Below are 20,135 nucleotides of genomic sequence, written 5' to 3' on the forward strand. Positions count from 1 at the left end.
CAATATCATCACCCTCCATAAAAACAAAGGTGGCCGCGGTGACTGCAACAACTACCGTGGAATCTCCCTGCTCAGCATAGTGGGGAAAGTCTTTGCTCGAGTCGCTCTGAACAGGCTCCAGAAGCTGGCCGAGCGCGTCTACCCTGAGGCACAGTGTGGCTTTCGTGCAGAGAGATCGACTATTGACATGCTGTTCTCCCTTCGTCAGATACAGGAGAAATGCCGTGAACAACAGATGCCCCTCTACATTGCTTTCATTGATCTCACCAAAGCCTTTGACCTCGTCAGCAGACGTGGTCTCTTCAGACTACTAGAAAAGATCGGATGTCCACCAAAGCTACTAAGTATCATCACCTCATTCCACGACAATATGAAAGGCACAATTCAACATGGTGGCTCCTCATCAGAGCCCTTTCCTATCCTGAGTGGTGTGAAACAGGGCTGTGTTCTCGCACCCACACTTTTTGGGATTTTCTTCTCCCTGCTGCTTTCACATGCGTTCAAATCCTCTGAAGAAGGAATTTTCCTCCACACAAGATCAGGGGGCAGGTTGTTCAACCTTGCCCGTCTAAGAGCGAAGTCCAAAGTACGGAAAGTCCTCATCAGAGAACTCCTCTTTGCTGACGATGCTGCTTTAACATCTCACACTGAAGAATGCCTGCAGAGTCTCATCGACAGGTTTGCGTCTGCCTGCAATGAATTTGGCCTAACCATCAGCCTCAAGAAAACGAACATCATGGGGCAGGATGTCAGAAATGCTCCATCCATCAATATTGGCGACCACGCTCTGGAAGTGGTTCAAGAGTTCACCTACCTAGGCTCAACTATCACCAGTAACCTGTCTCTAGATGCAGAAATCAACAAGCGCATGGGTAAGGCTTCCACTGCTATGTCCAGACTGGCCAAGAGAGTGTGGGAAAATGGCGCACTGACACGGAACACAAAAGTCCGAGTGTATCAGGCCTGTGTCCTCAGTACCTTGCTCTACGGCAGCGAGGCCTGGACAACGTATGCCAGCCAAGAGCGACGTCTCAATTCATTCCATCTTCGCTGCCTTCGGAGAATACTTGGCATCAGGTGGCAGGACTATATCTCCAACACAGAAGTCCTTGAAGCGGCCACCACCCCCAGCTTATACACACTACTGAGTCAGCGGCGCTTGAGATGGCTTGGCCATGTGAGCCGCATGGAAGATGGCAGGATCCCCAAAGACACATTGTACAGCGAGCTCGCCACTGGTATCAGACCCACCGGCCGTCCATGTCTCCGTTATAAAGACGTCTGCAAACGCGACATGAAATCGTGTGACATTGATCACAAGTCGTGGGAGTCAGTTGCCAGCATTCGCCAGAGCTGGCGGGCAGCCATAAAGACAGGGCTAAATTGTGGCGAGTCGAAGAGACTTAGTAGTTGGCAGGAAAAAAGACAGAGGCGCAAGGGGAGAGCCAACTGTGCAACAGCCCCAACAAACAAATTTCTCTGCAGCACCTGTGGAAGAGCCTGTCACTCCAGAATTGGCCTTTATAGCCACTCCAGGCGCTGCTTCACAAACCACTGACCACCTCCAGGCGCGTATCCATTGTCTCTCGAGATAAGGAGGCCCAAAAGAAATTCCTTTCAGGACAATTACTGCTAAAATAGTAGAAAAGTTAAGCAATTCTTTATGAGATATGGGTTACCACTTGAAGTTCAATCAGATCAAGATTCTAATTTCATGTCTAAGATATTTCAAGAAGTCATGGGCACCTTGGGCATTAGACAGTTGAAATCGTCAGCATTTCACCCACAGTCACAGGGAACTTTGGAGAGTAACCACCAAACTCTCAAAACAATAATTAGAACATACCGTCATGAATATCTGCATGACTGGGATAAAGGACCAGACTTTTTTATTTTCCACTAGAGACTCACTGAATGAGTCTACAGGCTTCAGTCCTATCAAACTGGTTTACGGACATGAAGAGGTCCTCTAAAACTCATAAAAGACAGATTTTTGGAACAAAAGAATTAATCTTCGATACTGGACTATGTATCTGTGTTCCGGGAAAGGCTCACAAATGCTTGTGGAGTGGCTCAGGAACACCTTGAAGCATCCCAGGCCAATATGAAAAAATAGGCAGACAAGAATGCAAAAGCCTGCAATTTTCAACCAGGGATGAAGCATTGGTGTTATTACAGTTATGGGAGAACCATTAAAAGCACGGTTCAGTGGCTCATATAGAGTGATCAAGAGTGGGTAAGGTAGATTACTTGATTGACACCCCCAATTGCCAGAAGAACAACCGGTTATGTCACATCAATATGTTAAAGCAATATTATCGCAGGGAGGAGGATAAGGCAGTACAGGTATGTCAGGTAATGGGACTGTTGAGAAGGAAAAGGATAGTGAAGATGAGGCAGAAGGAGGCCTAGACAATTCTCAGATTGAACCTCCAACTATCAGATTAGCAAATACAGAATGGCTCAGAAAATTGGACAACATACTTTTACACTTGGAGGCAAAACAACGTGAAGACCTAACCAGGCTTTTCAAAACATTTAAAAGAGTCTGTTGGGATAAGGCAGGATGTACAACCTTAACCATACATGATGTGGATATAGGGGGAACCATTCCTTTAAAATAACATCCTTGCTGCTCAAGTCCAGACAAATAGGCCCAAGTAAAGCAGAAACCCAATACATGCTAGAAAACAATTTGATCAAACCTAGTCAAAGCAGCTGGAGTTCACCAATAGTTCTAGTAACTAAACCTGATGGGTCAACCCGGTTTCATACAAACTGCAGAAAAGTCAATGCAGTAACGAAGGCAGACTTCTTACCCAATTCCACGTTTAGAAGACTATTGACAGAGTGGGTAGTGCTAGGTTTCTTACCAAGATCAACTTGTGAAAGGGATACTGGCAAGTTCCTTTGACTCCTCAAGCCAAAGAGATATCAGCTTTTGTAACACCTGACGGTCTTTATCAATGCCAGGTGATGCCATTCGGCCAAAAAAATGCCCCAGCCACTTTTCAAAGATTAATGAATCAGGTGGTAGCCATGTTCCCAACTGTGTAGTGTATCTCGATGATGTACTAATATACAGTAACACTTGGCAAGAACACTTAAACCAGCTTAACATTCTGTTTAAAAAACTACAAGCAAGTGGACTTAGTGATAAATCTGGAAAAAAGCGAATTCAGAAAAGCAAGAGTAATTTACCTCGGACACATAGTGGGGCAAGGACAGGTAATGCCAAAAACAGCAAAGGCACAAGCCTTAGTAGAGTTCCCTATCCATGAATCTAAATGGGAAATAATGAGGTTTTTAAGGATGTGCGTGCTATTTTTTTTACAGGAAATTTGTATGGAATTTTAGTACTGTGGCTGCTCCATCAACCGATTCGCAACCAAAAAAAACAAAGTAGTATGGTCAGAGGAATGCCAGGCAGTTTTTGAAACGCTAAAGGCAGTCTTAACTAATGAACCAGTGTTGGCTGCTCCAAATTTTACAAAACACTTTAAAATAGCGATCGATGCCAGCAAGCAGGGGGTTGGTGCAGTCCGACTGCAGGGTGATGAATCAGACATAGAAACGCTAGTAGGGTACTTTTCAAGAAAACTAAATTGTCCTCAAAAGAAGTATTTCACTGTGGAAAAAGAAACATTAGGACTTTTGCTGGCTCTCAAACATTTTGAAGTATATGTGCACCACTATAAAGGAACACTCACCATAACCCATTAACATTTGTGGAAAAATTTAAAAATTGAAATGCTAGAATATTAGGGGTAGGTGGTGGTGTAGTGGTATTATCACTGGACTAGTAACCCAGAGACCCAGGGTATTTCACTGGGGACATGGGTTCGAATCCCACCACATCAGAAGGTGGAATTTGAATTTAATTAATAAATCTGGAATTAAAAGCTAGTCTAATGATGGCCATGAAACCATTGTCAATTGTTGTAAAAAAAACCCATCTGGTTCACTAATGTCCTTTAGGGAAGGAAATCTGCTGTCCTTACCTGGTCTGGCCTACATGTGACTCCAGACCCACAGCAATGTGGTTAACTCTTACATGCCCTCTGAAATGGACTAGCAAGCCACTCAGTTGTATCTAACCGCTACAAAGTCTATAAAAAGGAGTGAAACCAGGGGACCACCCGGCATCGACCTAGGCACCGGAAACGACAACGGCAAATCCAGCCCTGTCGACCCTGCAAAGTCCTCCTTACTAACATCTGGGGGCTTGTGCCAAAGTTGGGAGAACTGTCCCACAGGCTAGTCAAGCAATAGCCTGACATAGCCATACTCACGGAATCATACCTTACAGACAACGTCCCAGACACTGCCATCACCATCCCTGGGTATGTCCTGTCCCACCGGCAGGACAGACCCACCAGAGGTGGTGGCACAGTGGTATACAGTAGGGAGGGAGTTGCCCTGGGAGTCCTTAACATCGACTCTGGACCCCATGAAGACCCATGGCATCAGGTGAAACATGGGCAAGGTAACCTCCTACTGATTATCACCTACCGTCCTCCCTCAGCTGATGACTCAGTACTCCTCCATGTTGAACACCACTTGGAGGAAGCACTGAGGGTGGCAAGGGCACAAAATGTACACTAGGTTGGGGACTTCAATGTCCATCACCAAGAGTGGCTCGGTAGCACCACTACTGACCGAGCTGGCCGAGTCCTAAAGGACATAGCTGCGAGACTGGATCTGCGGCAGGTGGTGGGGGAACCAACACGAGGGAAAAACATACTTGACCTCATCCTCACCAATCTGCCTGCCGCTTCTGTCCATGACAGTATTGGTAGGAGTGACCACCGCACAGTCCTTGTGGAGACGAAGTCCCGCCTTCACATTGAGGATACTGTCCATCGTGTTGTGTGGCACTATCACCGTGCTGAATGGGATAGATTTCGAACAGATCTAGCAATGCAAAACTGGGCATCCATGAGACACTGTGGGCCATCAGCAGCAGCAGAATTGTACTCAGCCACAATCTGTAACATCATGGCCTAGCATATCCCCCACTCTACTATTACCATCAAGCCAGGAGACCAACCCTGGTTCAATGAAGAGTGCAGGAGGGTATGCCAGGAGCAGCACCAGGCATACCTCAAAATGAGGTGTCAATCTGGTGAAGCTACAACCCAGGACTACTTGCAAGCCAAACTGCGTAAGCAGCATGAGATAGAGAGAGCTAAGCGATCCCATAACCAATGGATCAGATCGAAGCTCTGCAGTCCTGCCACATCCAGCCATGAATGGTGGTGGACAATTAAACAACTAACTGGAGGAGGTGGCTCCACAAATATCCCCATCCTCAATGATGGGGGAGCCCAGCACATCAGTGCGAAAGATAAGGCTGAAGCATTTGCAACAATCTTCAGCCAGAAGTGCCAAGTTGATGATCCATCTCAGCCTCCTCCTGAAGTCCCCAGCATCACAGATGCCAGACTTCAGCCAATTCGATTCACTCTGCATGATATCAAGAAATGACTGAAGGCACTGGATACTGCAAAAGCTATGGGCCCTGACAATATTCCGGCAATAGTACTGAAGACCTGTGCTCCAGAACTTGCCGCGTCCCTCGCCAACTGTTCCAGTACAGCTACAATACTGGCATCTACCCTGCAATGTGGAAAATTGCCCAGGTATGTCCTGTACACAAAAAGCAGGACAAGTCCAACCCAGCCAATTACCGCCCCATCAGCCTACTCTCAATCATCAGTAAAGTGATGGAAGGTGTCATCAACAGTGCCATCAAGCGGCACTTGCTTAGCAATAACCTGCTCAGTGACGCTCAGTTTGGGTTCCACCAGGGCCACTCAGCTCCTGACCTCATTACAGCCTTGGTTCAAACTTGGACAACAGAGCTGAACTCAAGAGGTGAGGTGAGAGTGACTGCCCTTGATATCAAGGTAGCATTTGACTGAGTATGGCATTAAGGAGCCCTAGCAAAACTGAGGTCAATGGGTATCAGGGGGAAAACCCTCCGCTGGCTGGAGTTATACCTAGCGCAAAGGAAGATGGTTGTGGTTGTTGGAGGTCAATCATCTGAGCAGGACATCACTGCAGGAGTTCCTCAAGGTAGTGTCCTAGGCCCAACTATCTTCAGCTGCTTCATCAATGACCTTCCTTCAATCATAAGGTCAGAAGTGGGAATGTTCGCTGATGATTGCACAATGTTCAGCACCATTCATGACTCCTCAGATACTGAAGCAGTCCGTGTAGAAAGACAGCAAGACCTGGACAATTTCCAGGCTTGGGCTGATAAGTGGCAGTAACATTCGCGCCACACAAGTGCCAGGCAATGACCATCTCCAACAAGAGAGAATCTAACCATCTCCCCTTGACATTCAACGGCATTACCATCGCTGAATCCCCCACTATCAACATCCTAGGGGTGACCATTGACCAGAAACTGAACTGGAGTAGTCATATAAATACCGTGGCTACAAGAGCAGGTCAGAGGCTAGGAATCCTGAGGCGAGTAACTCACCTCCTGACTCCCCAAAGCCAGGCCACCATCTACAAGGCACAAGTCAGGAGTGTGATGGAATACGCTTCACTTGCCTGGATGGGTGCAGCCCAACAACACTCAAGAAGCTCGACACCATCCAGGACAAAGCAGCCCGCTTGATTGGCACCCCATCCTCAAACATTCACTCCCTCCACCACCGACGCACAGTGGCAGCAGTGTGTACCATCTACAAGATGCAGTGCCGCAATGCACCAAGGCTCCTCAGACAGCACCTTCCAAACCCGCGACCTCTGCCAACTAGAAGGACAAGGGCAGCATATACATGGGAACACCACCACTTGCAAGTTCCCCTCCAAGTCACACACCATCCTGACTTGGAACTATATCGCCATTCCTTCACTGTTGCTAGGTCAAAATCCTGGAACTCCCTTCCTAACAGCACTATGGGTGTACCTACCCCACATGAACTACAGGGGTTCAAGAAGGCAGCTCACCACCACCTTCTCAAGGACAATTAGGGATGGGCAATAAATGCTGGCCTGGCCAGTGATGCCTACATCTTATGAATGAATTTTAAAAAAAAATTAGATGAAGTTTGTTCTTACAGCCTTATCATTTGAAAATTGTACATATTTCAGGGAAAAACAATGTTATCGCTGACGCTTTGTCACAAATGTAACCATGTTAAGATTAGTGGATGGTGATGGTACAAAAACATTCTGTAAATTATCAGTGGGATGAATGGTGCGTGAATGTGGAAAATGTTGGAGTGCTTTTTCCCAGCTTCTTTTTTTTTTGCATTGTAACAAAACATTTTTAGAATGACATGTCATTTCGCCAATGGCGGAGATGTCACGGACTTGCAATTATTTTTCTCCTCAGATTAAAAAGAGTGTGTGCCTTTAAGACTCTGTTTGAAAACAGTGTGCCTTTAAGACTGAGCACAGGGAGCCAGCTGCACCTGTCCCAAGGCCACAGCAGGAGAGAGAGGTCACATGGTATAATGTTTCAAATTGACTGTGTGTAAAACTGGCAACAAAAGGTCTGAACTAGCCTTACAGCGAGGCATGCTACTGAAAAACTGTATTTTCTCTCAGCAAAATTTCTCTCGGGAGCTCCGGCCGTGTTGATTGCCGAAAAAAAAACTTTTTTCAAGAGACCATTTGTATTGCTGAAGGTAGTAAAACTCCTTTCATAGAGTCACAGAGTTATACAGCACAGAAACAGGCCCTTTGGTCCACCGTGTCTGTGCCGGCCATCAAGCACCTATCTATTCTAATCCCATTTTCCAGCACTTGGCCTGTAGCCTTGTATGCTATGGCGTTTCAAGTGCTCATCTAAATATTGTGCCGGTTCCTGCCTCTACCACCCCTTCAGGCAGTGTGTCCCAGATTCCAACCACCCTCTGGGTGAAAAGATCTTTCCTCAAATCCCCTCTAAACCTCCTGCCCCTTACCTTAAATCTATACTCCCGGTTATTGACAACTCCGCTAAGGGAAAAAAGATTCTTCCTATCTCCCCTATCTATGCCCCTCATAATTTTGTATACATCAATCAGGTCCCCTCTCAGCCTTCTCTGCTGTAAGGAAAACAACCCTAGCCAATCCAGTCTCCCTTCATAGCTGAAATGTTCCAGCCCAGGTAACATCCTGCTGAATCTCCTCTGCACCCTCTCCAGTGCAATCACATCCTTCCTGTAGTATGGTGACCAGAATTGTACACAGTACTCCAGCTGCGGCCTAACTAGTATTTTATACAGCTCCATCATAACCTCCCTGCTATTATATTCTATGCCTCAGCTAACAAAGGCAAGTATCCCATATGCCTTCCTAACCACCTTATCTACCTGTGCTGCTGCCTTCAGTGATCTATGGACAAGTACACCAAGGTCCCTCTGACCCTCTGTACTTGCTATGGTCCTACCATCCATTGTATATTCCTTTGCCTTGTTAGTCCTCCCAAAATGCATTACCTCATACTTCTCAGGATTAAATTCCATCTGCCACTGCTTTGCCCATTTTACCAGCCCATCTATATTGTCCTGTAACCTGCTTTCCTCCTCACTATTTACGACACCACCAATTATCATGTCATCTGCAAACTTACTGATCATACCTCCTATATTCATGTCTAAATCATTAATGTACACTACAAACAGCAAGGGTCCCAGCACCGATCCCTGTGGTACACCACTGGTCACAGGCTTCCAATCCCAAAAACAACACTCAACCATCACCTTCTGCCTCCTGCCACTAGGACAATTTTGGATCCAATTTGCCAAATTGCCCCGGATTCCATGGGCTCTTACCTTCTTGGCCAATCTCCCATGCGGGACCTTATCAAAGGCCTTACTGAAGTCCATGTAGACTACATCAACTGCTTTATCCTCATCTGCACATCTAGTCACTGCCTCAAAAAATTCAATCAGGTTTGTTAGACATGATTTCCCCCTGACAGAGCCATGCTGACTATCCTTGATTAATCTCTGCCTCTCCAAGTGGAGATTAATCCTGTCCCTCAGAATTTTTTCCAATAGTTTCCCTACCACTGATGTTAGACTCACTGGCCTGTAATTATCTGGTTTATCCCTACGACCCTTCTTGAATAATGGTACAATAGTCGCTGTCCTCCAGTCCTCTGGCACTTCTCCTGTGCCCAGAGAGAATTTGAAAATTTGTGTCAGAGCCCCTGTAATCTTCTCCCTTGCCTCACATTACAGCCTGGGATACATCTCATCTAGGCCTTCCAAGTCAGGAAGTATTTGCTTCAAGATTGTATCTCTCATGACTAATTGTATTTTCTGGAATTTGCCGGTGTTTGATGCCTGCTGCAGCCGAAGTGTTTTGAATGCCTATTAAAAACAGAAAATTTCATCACATGGAGACTTTGAATGGCCTTCAATTGTTTTCATGTTAGAATACCTCATCCATCAGGACATAACCCACAAAGACTTATTTATTCTTAAGAAACAAATAATTTTTTTTAAACACCATTTTTAAAACCAGTTAACAACTGTTATTTTTGAGTGTATGTGTGTGAATGGGGAAGTTAGGTTAAAATCAGAAGTCATAAGGTCTTTAGACATAGGTTTATCTTAATAGTGTTTAAGATTTAGTTTTAATAAATAGTTAATTTGTTGTTGTCTAAAGATACCTGGTTTGGTCTGTTTTATTCCGGGGTTACTAGAGTGTTTAATTTAGCTGTTTTCCGGTTGAGTGGGAAAAAGCAAACTTTAATAATATGCTGCGACCTGTGGAGTGACGGGACTGAATTGACAGTGCGTTGCTCCCGCAGTGGTCGTAAAAATAGCCCTTTTATAACTCTTAGATTTCTGGAACACTCCACATATTCAATCATGGGCTCTTCATTCATGTGTCAACAGTGACTGTTGATTCTTACCATTCACATCTTTGTAACTAGCTCTGCTGATGCATGCAAAGATGGGGATGGAGAGCTGCATAAGAATGTAAATTGAAATTTACTGCTTAACATGGACGTGAAAACTGTAGATAATGAATCATTTTTTATTAAGCATGGCATTTTGGAGGTTTCCACACTGCTTTCAGATGGACAAGTAATTTTATATTTTGACAGACTGTAGTTAAATGGGCACAATTCACAATGACAGGATGAAAGTAGTGTAGCTTAGAATTGAAGGACTTGGAATAAATTCCAGATGCTCAATACAACTTCATAGATGTGTTGATTATGCTCTGAAAGTTCAATAGAATTGAACGCACGGGACGGGTGTCACCATGAATGAAAACACTTCTTTTATCTAGAGACCAGGTATGAATGCGTACAAGACAAAGATATCATTGCTCTGCTAGCTGTAGGGGCACTTCATCAAATAAATTTGATTCACCTCATTTTTATTCCCTGAAGGCCTATTCCACAAAATGATTCCAATTTTGTAATAATTAACTCAAAGATGATTCGAACATAAGCAGTCCACAGACCTGCTGCACTCCCGTTCCTGTAATGTAAGATCCTATTCAGAGAGTCAGGATATGTTGTTGCAGTACAGTAGAGAGAACTTTAATCTGTTTCTAAATATGGCATACCTAACCTGGCAGAGTTTTTTTTTCTGGAACTGGATGCCTAAAATGGGAATGCATTGTATTACCCATCAACAACATGTTTAACTTAAACTATTGTAAAAAATTCACTCGGAAAATGAAAACCAATGAAAGAACTGAGCAGTGATTGATTTAAAAAGTCCTAAAAAATGTTAGACAAGAATAATCACATTATCAGTTCATTCAATGCTCTACCATTAACAAGTATCACATTGCAGATATGACACCTCAAGTGCAAATGTTGATTTAGCTGTAAAATGGATTTTATAAAAAAATGCTGTAAAAAAAAAAGTCAAGCTAATATAAACATCCAGATTTAGATATCTTTTGAGAACACATTTTTGTAGCACATAATGTGGCTGTTATGATTTGTTAGCTGTTGCCTAGTGTTTATTAATTGACTTCCTAAAGCAACAAGTGAATGAATGGCTTTAATTTTAATTGCACTGACAGAAGTGGAATACTCCATGTTTTACACTTTCTCCCCGACAGCAATCTCATGCCAGCATCAATCAAAACACTTCAGTCATCTAATCTACCCAAATTAGAATGTGTTTCCATTCTGTCACAGTGTTGTGCATTCCCCCTCAATTTCTATGCAGTATCTGACAAGACAGACAGTCTTCTGATTTGCAATGCTTAATCACTCCAATGGCTTGAAGTTACCCTATCTATGATAAATGATGGATGTCATTGAACCTAAAGCTGCCATGTACCATATATCAAAAGTTGACTACTTATTTATTAACTAAAGATTCAAAGCAAGAAAATGGCAGATATTCAGAAGGGTTAACTTGCCGAGTTCGCATTACTGACGAGGAGCCATGCTCACTATCCATATTAACTTTCATATTAACTTTCAATTTAACAAACATTATTCCATGAAGATTTTTGTCACACAATTCTGGAGAAATATCTGGAGTACGATAGGGAGAAAACTCTCTTGCGGTGGTGTCCAAAGCAACAGAAAAAAAGAATTTGCATTGGCTTTGCACCTTACCACAGCTCTTGGGAAAGGCTCAATGTGATTCATATAAAATTGAAACTGACTGTTTCAAGTCCAATGACCATTTCAATGTAGGCAAATGTGGCAGCTAATTTGAACAGAGCCAGTAACAATATTAAAAATGATCACTTAAATCTGGTTTTGGTGGTATTGGCAGAATACTGGCATGACACCAGGAGAACTTCCTTCTCTTCTTTTGACTAGTGCCTTTTGATCTCACCATAACTAGTGGAACAAGCAGGTATGGTCTTTGTTGAACATTTCATCTGAAGCATGCATTCTCCAACAATGTAACAGAGATTTATTTTGGGGATTGGAAGCTATTCTGGAAGAGGTTAATTCTAGACAAGTAACCCAATATTAGATGCTTAGAGGTAGCCGGGTGGTTATGGTAATGGAATGGCAATCCAGAGGTTACAGGTTCATATCTTCCTGTGGTAAGTTTGGAAATTGAATTAATAAAACCTGGAAATTTGTGGGCTAGAACCAGAGAATGAGTGAAAGCTGACAAATTGTTACAAAAATCCAACTGGTTTATTCATGTCCTTCAGCAAAGGGAAATGTTTAGCTAACATGTGATTCCAGTCCCAAACACTGTGGTTCAATCTTAGTGTTTTCAGGGCAATAAGGAATGGGCAATAAATACTGTTGTGTTAATATCACCCACATCCCACAAACACATTGCTAAAAATCTAATAATTTCTTTTCTTTCTCCTACCCCTGCCAAGCACAGAACAGTTAAAATGCAGGGACCAGTGAAGAAGATTTAATCCAAAATGTGAACTGTCACATCATTCTATTGAAAGAGAACTAACCTGATTTGGGAAAAAGTTTTAAAGTTCAGGAGTTCACTCACCACTAAATGCCCTCTCTCAATGTTATCAACTATTAAATAGTGGCAGCAGAAGAAGGGGCTTTGGGTTCAACCTTGTAAAGAATGATTTTAGGACAGGTATTAAGAAATATTTCTCCGCACTGAGAATGAGCAACTTGTAGAACAGAGCTGTACAGGCAAAAGCCCTGGAACCATTTAAGAAACAATTGGATGCTGTCTTTTCGAATGGCCTTGTGCATCTATAATTAAATTACATAAGAACATAAGAAATAGGAGCAGGGGTAGGCCACTGGGCGCCTTGAGCCTGTTCCACCATTCAATAAGATCATGGCTAATCTGCTCATGGCCTCAACTCCACTTTCATACCTGCCCCCCATAACCATTGACTCCCTTTAGATCAAAAATCTGTCTAACTCAGTCGTGAACATATTCAATGACCCAGTTTCCACTGCTCTCTGGGGAAGAGAATTCCAAAGATTAACGACCCTCTGAGAGATGAAATTTGTCTTCATCTCCAACTTAAATGGGATACACCTTATTTTGAAACTCTGCCCCCTAGTTTAGATTCCCCCCACGAGGGAAAACGTCCTCTCAGCATCTACTCTGTCAATCCCCCTATCTGATATGTTTCATTCTTCTAAACTCTAATGACTATAGGCCCAACCTACACAACCTTTCCTCATAAAGCAATCCCTTTATCCCAGGAATCAGCCTAGTGAACCTTCTCTGAACTGCCTCCAATGCAAGTATATTCCTCCTTAAATATGGAGACCAAAACTGTACACAATACTCTAGGTGTGAACTCACTAATGCCCTGCACAGTTGTAGCAAGACTTTGTTATTTTTATACTCCATCCCGCTTGCAAGAAATGCCAACATTCCATTTGCCTTCCTAGTTACTTGCTGTGCCTGCATGCTTACCTTTTGTGATTCATGTACCAGGACGCCCAGTAGTTCCCTCCGTACCATAGTATTCTGCAGACTCTCGCCATTGAAATAATATTTTGCTTTTCTATTCTTCATACCAAAGTGGATAAACTCACAATTTCCCACATTATCTTTCGATTTTGTGATCACGTCTTGTTTCTTGGAAGGCAAATTCATCTTATAGCATTGCTTTTTAAACTTCAGGGCAATGTAAAGCATTCTGGGCAGGATTACATCACAGTGGTCAAGCTGTGCTTGGTGGAAGCCTTTAAAATATTCCACAAAATGTTGTATCACACCAAAAACCAGGAATTTTGTTTGTGTGTCAAAATGAACTAGCATACTCAGAGCTTAGAACACCTGTCAGGGGATTTTACTTCTGTTCTCGCTTGGCACTACTTCGCAGGCGAAGAAATGAGAAGGTTGCCGTATCGGTTGTAAGCCTGCTGGCAGCTAGTCAGGCCTATCCGTGACCGGCAGATACTCCCACAATGGGTACAAGTGAAAGTTTAGTCGCTGTTGGGGGCAATTGGATCTATCCTTCTCCTCCTTTTCTCTTTCATGCTGGTTCTTCGCTCAGTCTCAAAGGAGTCGGTGGCACTCCTGATGTAGCATCTCCAGGCATCATGATCTATGGCCTGCACTTCCCACTGGCAGTGGTCAATGTGGCACACAGAGAGGAACTTCTTCAGGGAGTCCTTGAAACATTTGCATGGGGCCCCTCTGTTCCTTTTACCAGTGGCCAGCTCTCCATACAACACAATCTTGGGCAGGCAACTGTCGTCCATCCGGGTAGCATGACCGGCTCAATGCAGTTGGCTTTGCAGGACGACGGCCTCGATGCTGGTGATGTTGGCTATTTCCAGGACTTCAATGTTTGTGATGCAGTCCTGCCAGCGGATCTTGAGGATGCTGCAGAGCCAGCACTGATGGAAGCGCTCTAGAAGGCGTACATGATGGCGGTATAGGACCCATGACTCGGCGCCATACAGAGGGTGGTGAGGATTATGGCTTTGTACACTTTGAGTTTGTTCTGTGCTCTGAGGCTGTGGCTGCTCCACACTCATTTGTAAAGTCTGCCGAATGTACTCTTTGCTTTTGAGAGCCTATTGTCCACTTCCTTGTCTATGGTGGCATTAAACGAGATGACGCTTCCCAAATAAATAAATTGCTTGACAGCAATCAGCTCAGTCCCCTCGATGACCATGCTTGGTGGTTTATATTCTTCTTGGGGTGCAGGCTGATTCAGGACTTCAGTTTTCTTAAAACTGAGTTTTAGTCCGAAGGGCTGTGCCATCTTGAAAAAATGTGTTATAAAGGCGGCGCAGTGGTCAGCACTGCAGCCTCACAGCTCCAGCGACCTGGGTTCGGTTCTGGGCACTGCCTGTGCAGAGTTTGCAAGTTCTCTCTGTGACTGCATGGGCTTCCTCCGGGTGCTCCGGTTTTCTCCCACATGCCAAAGACTTGTGGGTTGATAGGTAAATTGGCCATTGCCCCTAGTATAGGTAGGTGGTATGAGAATTGAGGGAAGGTGGGGATGTGAGAGGGAAATGGGATTAATGTAGGATTAGTATAAATGAGTGGTCGATGGTCAGCACGGACTCGTTAGGCCAAAGGGCCTGTTTCGGTGATGTATCTGTCTATGACTCCATATGTTGCAGGTCTGACTGACTGTGGGCCAGGAGATCACAGTTATCAGCAAAAATATGTTCACAGATGAGTTTTTCTTGTGTCTTTGTGTGAGCCTGAAGACACCGAGGTTGAAAAGGCCTCCATCAGTCCGGAAGTTCCTCCTTAAGGTCCTCCGTTGCCTGCTGCAGCATCATGCTGAAAAATATGGTGAATAAGATTGGGGCCAGCACACATCTCTGCTTCATCCCACTGGAGATTCAGAAGGGACTCGAGAGGTCGCTGATTTGCTTGATTTGTCCGTACTGATTTTCATGAAACTGCTTCACCATGGCCAGAAACCTGGGTGGGCATCCAAGTTTTTCAAGGATTTTCCAAAGTAAACTGTTCTGTAAACTACTGATAACTTACAATTTGAAAAACATTGATTTTTCAACATTTTGTAGTAATTTTTTCCTTGGCTTCCCCTCACCTGCACAACTTTCCTCAACTAAGAATGGACACCCCATTAGTTCTTGAGCCCACTGCTGAGAGCTGGCTAAGGGGTACCTGAGTTGAATCAACCAATCATTTTCCTATTTCCCCTACCCCCATCTACTCTGTGCTGGTTCCTTCTGATGGTCCAGTTGAAGCTAGGATTGCACTGTAGATAACCACAGCCACAAAACCTTACCGGTCCAGCAAAGCACACCAATTGGCTGACACATATCTTACATTATAACAGTGACTATACTTCAGAAAAAAGGTACTTAATTTTTCTATGGTTCTATGGTTTAATTGGCTGTAAAGCACTTTGGGACGCACTGAGGTCATGAATAGTATGATCTAACTGCAAATTCTTTCTTCACGGATATGATAAAACACAAGGTTTTCATTAGATTGACATTGTTTTTAGGTACGGCTCATCTTTAATCGGTGCCAAATTAATATTTTCTACACATACCTCACTGCATTAGGAAATAGCCATTCTCTGGAAATGATACTGTTAAATGCACCAGGAATCTGATAAATTAGTTAGCTGGAGGCTCCATTGGAACAGCAAAACTGTTATTTTTTTAGCAACAAATTCATGATTGGCCCATTTTTCAGCTTCAGTGTAATCTTTTCAATGTCTGATGTATTGCCTAGCTAGATAAAGATGTACACAAAAACTGATAGCTACACAATAGAAAAATCAATGCAGTTGCAGATAATTTAGCAGAGAACATATTGGCCTGGATTTTGCAGTCAGTGGTGAAGGAACGTCACTCAACGCAGACCGAGAGAAAAGCTGCCCACAAAGATTTAACAGGTGCCAGAGCATAGATTTCCTAATTTCCAACATATGTTTCAATTTGGTGCCATCTATCGGAGATATGTGACATACAACAAAAATGCACACAGTAGGCAGGCTGATCAGCCAAAAAGAATCACAGAATTGTTACAGTGCAGAAGGAGACCATTCGACCCATCGCGTCTGCACCAAAAGGCTCTCCAAAAGAGCAATTCACTCAGTTCCATTCCCCCACCTTCTCCCCATAACCCTGTACAGTCTTCCTTTTTATAATAACAGTCTAATTCTCTTTTGAATGCTTCAATTGAACCTGCCTCCACCACACTCACAGTGTATTCCAGACCTTACCCACTCGGTGCATGAAAACGTTTTTCCTCATGTCACTCTTGCTTCTCTTACCAAATACTTTAAAAATCTCTGCCCTCTCATTCTCAATCCTTTCACGAGTGAGAACAGTTTCTCTCTATCTACTCTGTCCAGACCTCTCATGATTTTGAATACCTCTATCAAATCACTTCTCAGCCTTGATATCAGATTGAAGAATTTTCACAGAAAGCAAAGCAGGAAGTAAAAGGCAGGCATTATACATCATATTAAAATCATTGTACAGAAAGCAAAATAAAGATTGGGACATATGCATGGGATTAAGGGAGCAACGTAAATTTCGGACAAAAAACTTTAATTTTTTTAAACAAAAATCTGCAACTTGTAAATGTTCCCTGAAGGGAATGGGACTTTACACTTATTAATTTGGTTATCAGAGCCAGAGAGCTTGTTCATCAATAACTATTACTTTATATGCTGTTAAAAACTCAGTTATTCCTCATTCAACAAGGCTTAACATTTTTTTTTTCAGCAAGAACAGAGTGTAAGTTCTTGAAGTTCATGAACAGTGATTTCTACTGATTCTGTTTGTGAAGATTGCGACAGCACATTCTCTGGAGGAGCAGGGTGTCACTGACAACAACTTCCGGATTTCCGTGTATCGCTGCACAACACAGAAGCTGCTGTCAGTTTTACACAGTAATGACGGCAAGCGCTGACAGTTTCTCCATTGTCACACTACAGGTTCTGAATCACTGAAATAGATCAATCAGACTGGAGCAAAAATTATAGTCTCAGTTCTTCCTTAGAATCATAGAAAGTTTACGGCACAGAAAGAGGCCACTTGGCTGCGATGGCCAAAATTGAGCCACCCAGTCTAACCCCACCTTCCAATAGAATCATAGAAAGTTGTAGCTACATACCTGCCCAAGTATTTCACGGAAAGGGTTACAATTAATGCACCAAACAGACCACCGATAGCATTGATGGAGATTATTATCGACCAGAGAAGAGTTAATGATTTGGTTTCTATGGCTGTTCCAAAACGCCTGGTCCATGAGTCATTACAAAAGGCTTTAATGTACTGAAAAGAAAAATTAAATTAATATCAGTGCCAGGATAACTAGAAACAAATTAAATCTGATCAACAGCAATGAATTTTGGAATACCTCTGAATACAGCAATAAACTGTACATATGAAATGTGTTGAATTATCAGAGTGAAAGCCTGTCTCTTGATGAAATTTGGCACAAAAAAAAGGATTTCAAAGGACTAGCACTATTTTTTTTATTTTTGCTTTGTTCTCCCGGTACGGTGCACCATTCCCAGCCCAGTTTCCTCCAAACAAATTCTTTTGTCAAGATTGTCTATCGCCAAGCTGCTAAGGATGCACATTTGCAGCCTGCAGTGATTGTTCCTCTGATGCTTTCTCTCTTCGTACAGGGAAGCACCCAGCCTCCATTCTGTTCCTGTACATGATAACCACTGGAGGGGAATTGTAACTGCAAATCTGCATCTCATCACTCTTTGTCAAAACCCCTTTGAGCTCCAACATGCTTACATCACCAATTAAGACCAATTTTAATTTCTACTTATAACCAAGATTTCTAAAAGCCATTGAATCACTTTTACTTCAACCCAAAAAGCCTAAAAGTAATTTTAAAAACGACTTTAATAACAATCCAGAGGAAAATTACATACAAGTTGAGAGCACTGAGGCCAGAATTTTATGGCCCCCGCCAACGAGCAGGCTGGTAGGGAGGGGGGGTCATAAAATTGAGTGGGAGGCAGGGGGAGGGGCCATTCCCAGCCTGCTCCCACCCCCACTGCAATTTTATGCAGGGCGGCGGCAATGAGAAACTGCCCTACCCAGGCCAATTAAGGCCCTTGTGGCCAATTAACTGCCACTTAAGGGCCTCCTGCCACCGCCATAGGTATTTTACCCATGGCAGGTAGATGGCAAAAGCTCCTAGAACACTGTCAGGTAAAACATGGCGGCCTTCTTGCAGGCTGTTGGGGGGCCCTCAGAGGACTGCTCCCAAAGCCCCAACTGCCTCCACTGCACAACACTCCCCCCACACCCACCCCGAACCAATCCCGCTTGCCACGCTGGGGCCCAGCCAATTGTCCCCAGTGAGGCCCCAAAAACTTACCTTCGTTCTGGGGCTGTCCTTCACCTTGCTTACGATGGCTGGGTGTAGTTCCAACAGTGGCCACCGCTCCCGGTTGCGCTGCTGGGACTAAGAGCTGCTGGCCTGGTTCCCCAGGCCCGGGGGAGGCAGGCTGGACCCTGTCTTTTCGACAGGTGGGCAGGGCCTCCCACCCAATGTTAAATTCCGGCCTGGGATTTTTTTTCTACACCAGATTTCTTCCCTCCTTTCCTTTAGTTGCTCACTCCTTTCTTGGTTATAATTCCAAGAGAGCTAGTCAACTTCTGGTATTTCATCCATGAGACCATTCTTCTTGTGAGTTTGGAGTATTGAAGGCTACTTTATTAAAGGGCACATCATTTTAAGGAGTGAGCGGTAAATCAATGGAACAAACTCCTTAGGAAGACAGTAGAAGCAGAAAGTGTTGATTTATTCAAATGCATATTAGATAAGATTTATTTCAAAAAGTAATATTTTGGGATACAGTATAAGAGTGATTGCAGACATGATGTATGCTAAGTGTAGCATACTTGGAAGGGACAGGTAGGTGGCTTTGGGCCTATGGTTCCCAAACCTGCAAACCACTGGGAGTTTCCTCACCTGATGTCTGGGTCTGTTGTAGACTAATTGATAAGATATTGATTGCAATGATTTGTCAACAATTCCATTACTGTCATATTAAATGCTAGTGAACTAGATGAACCTCTTCTGTTCCAGCAATTCCTATGTTCATGCACCAGAGTTAATTCTGTCCTTATCTGGCATTTGTTCACACACATTTAAAGCACAGATTGTGGTCAGGAACAGGAATCTTGACCAATTTTGGATGCTGATTGCTGATGATTATTATAACAGTATAATGTTGCCATGACTCAGATCAGGTTTTGAACTGGAGTGCTGACTTGGGTTGCATTAGAGTGCTATAGTGGAAGTTTGGTAACTGAGGATAATTAAGGGTTAATGTTATTTTAAGTCTAATCTGTCTTTTGTTAGCAGATTAATTTAACAGTTGCTGTTTGGGTTGGAGAAGGTGAGTTTTAGACCAGCTTTAAACAGGGCTCACTCAGGCTCTGCTTGCAGCTGCACCTTGTTAATTAGAGAATTGGCTTAAACCAGTTTTCAGGAGCTAGAGTCAGTTAGTATAAAAGTGGGCCATCTTACAGTGCTGACTTGGGTTGCATTAGAGTGCTATAGTGGAAGTTTGGTGAAGAGGGAGTGAGGAGCTCCTTTTATTTCCTACCTGTCCTCAGAGTGCGGGGAACTGAGAGCTTCCAAAGAGCACAGCTGACTGCTGAGTAAGTCCTGGTGGGTATTTTTCAAAGTGGATTGAATTGTAAGTCATTGTTTTAGCAAGACTTAATTGATTTTTTAATTATAATCTTCTATAGCTTTAAATTTAAAGGGTTTAGTCATGGCAGGAGAGTTTGAAGCCGTGGTTTG

The 20,135-nt window shown here is 43.5% G+C and overlaps 1 protein-coding gene across 5 annotated transcripts in view; it reads right to left on the bottom strand.

The window, feature by feature from the left end:
* Positions 1 to 20,135, bottom strand: part of slc2a9l2 (solute carrier family 2 member 9, like 2) — a 542,218-nt gene that overhangs the window by 341,862 nt on the left and 180,221 nt on the right. For 4 of the 5 annotated variants that reach the window (XM_068040353.1, XM_068040334.1, XM_068040343.1 and 1 more), the window contains exon 4: positions 17,469 to 17,629. The exons of the other annotated variant lie outside the window; for it this stretch is intronic. In XM_068040353.1, coding sequence (XP_067896454.1) covers positions 17,469 to 17,629 — 161 coding nt within the window. The remainder of the gene's footprint in view (positions 1 to 17,468; positions 17,630 to 20,135) is intronic. 5 annotated transcript variants of the gene reach the window in all.

This window comes from Heterodontus francisci, chromosome 1 (assembly GCF_036365525.1).
Source record: "Heterodontus francisci isolate sHetFra1 chromosome 1, sHetFra1.hap1, whole genome shotgun sequence".
Lineage (NCBI taxonomy): Eukaryota > Metazoa > Chordata > Chondrichthyes > Heterodontiformes > Heterodontidae > Heterodontus > Heterodontus francisci.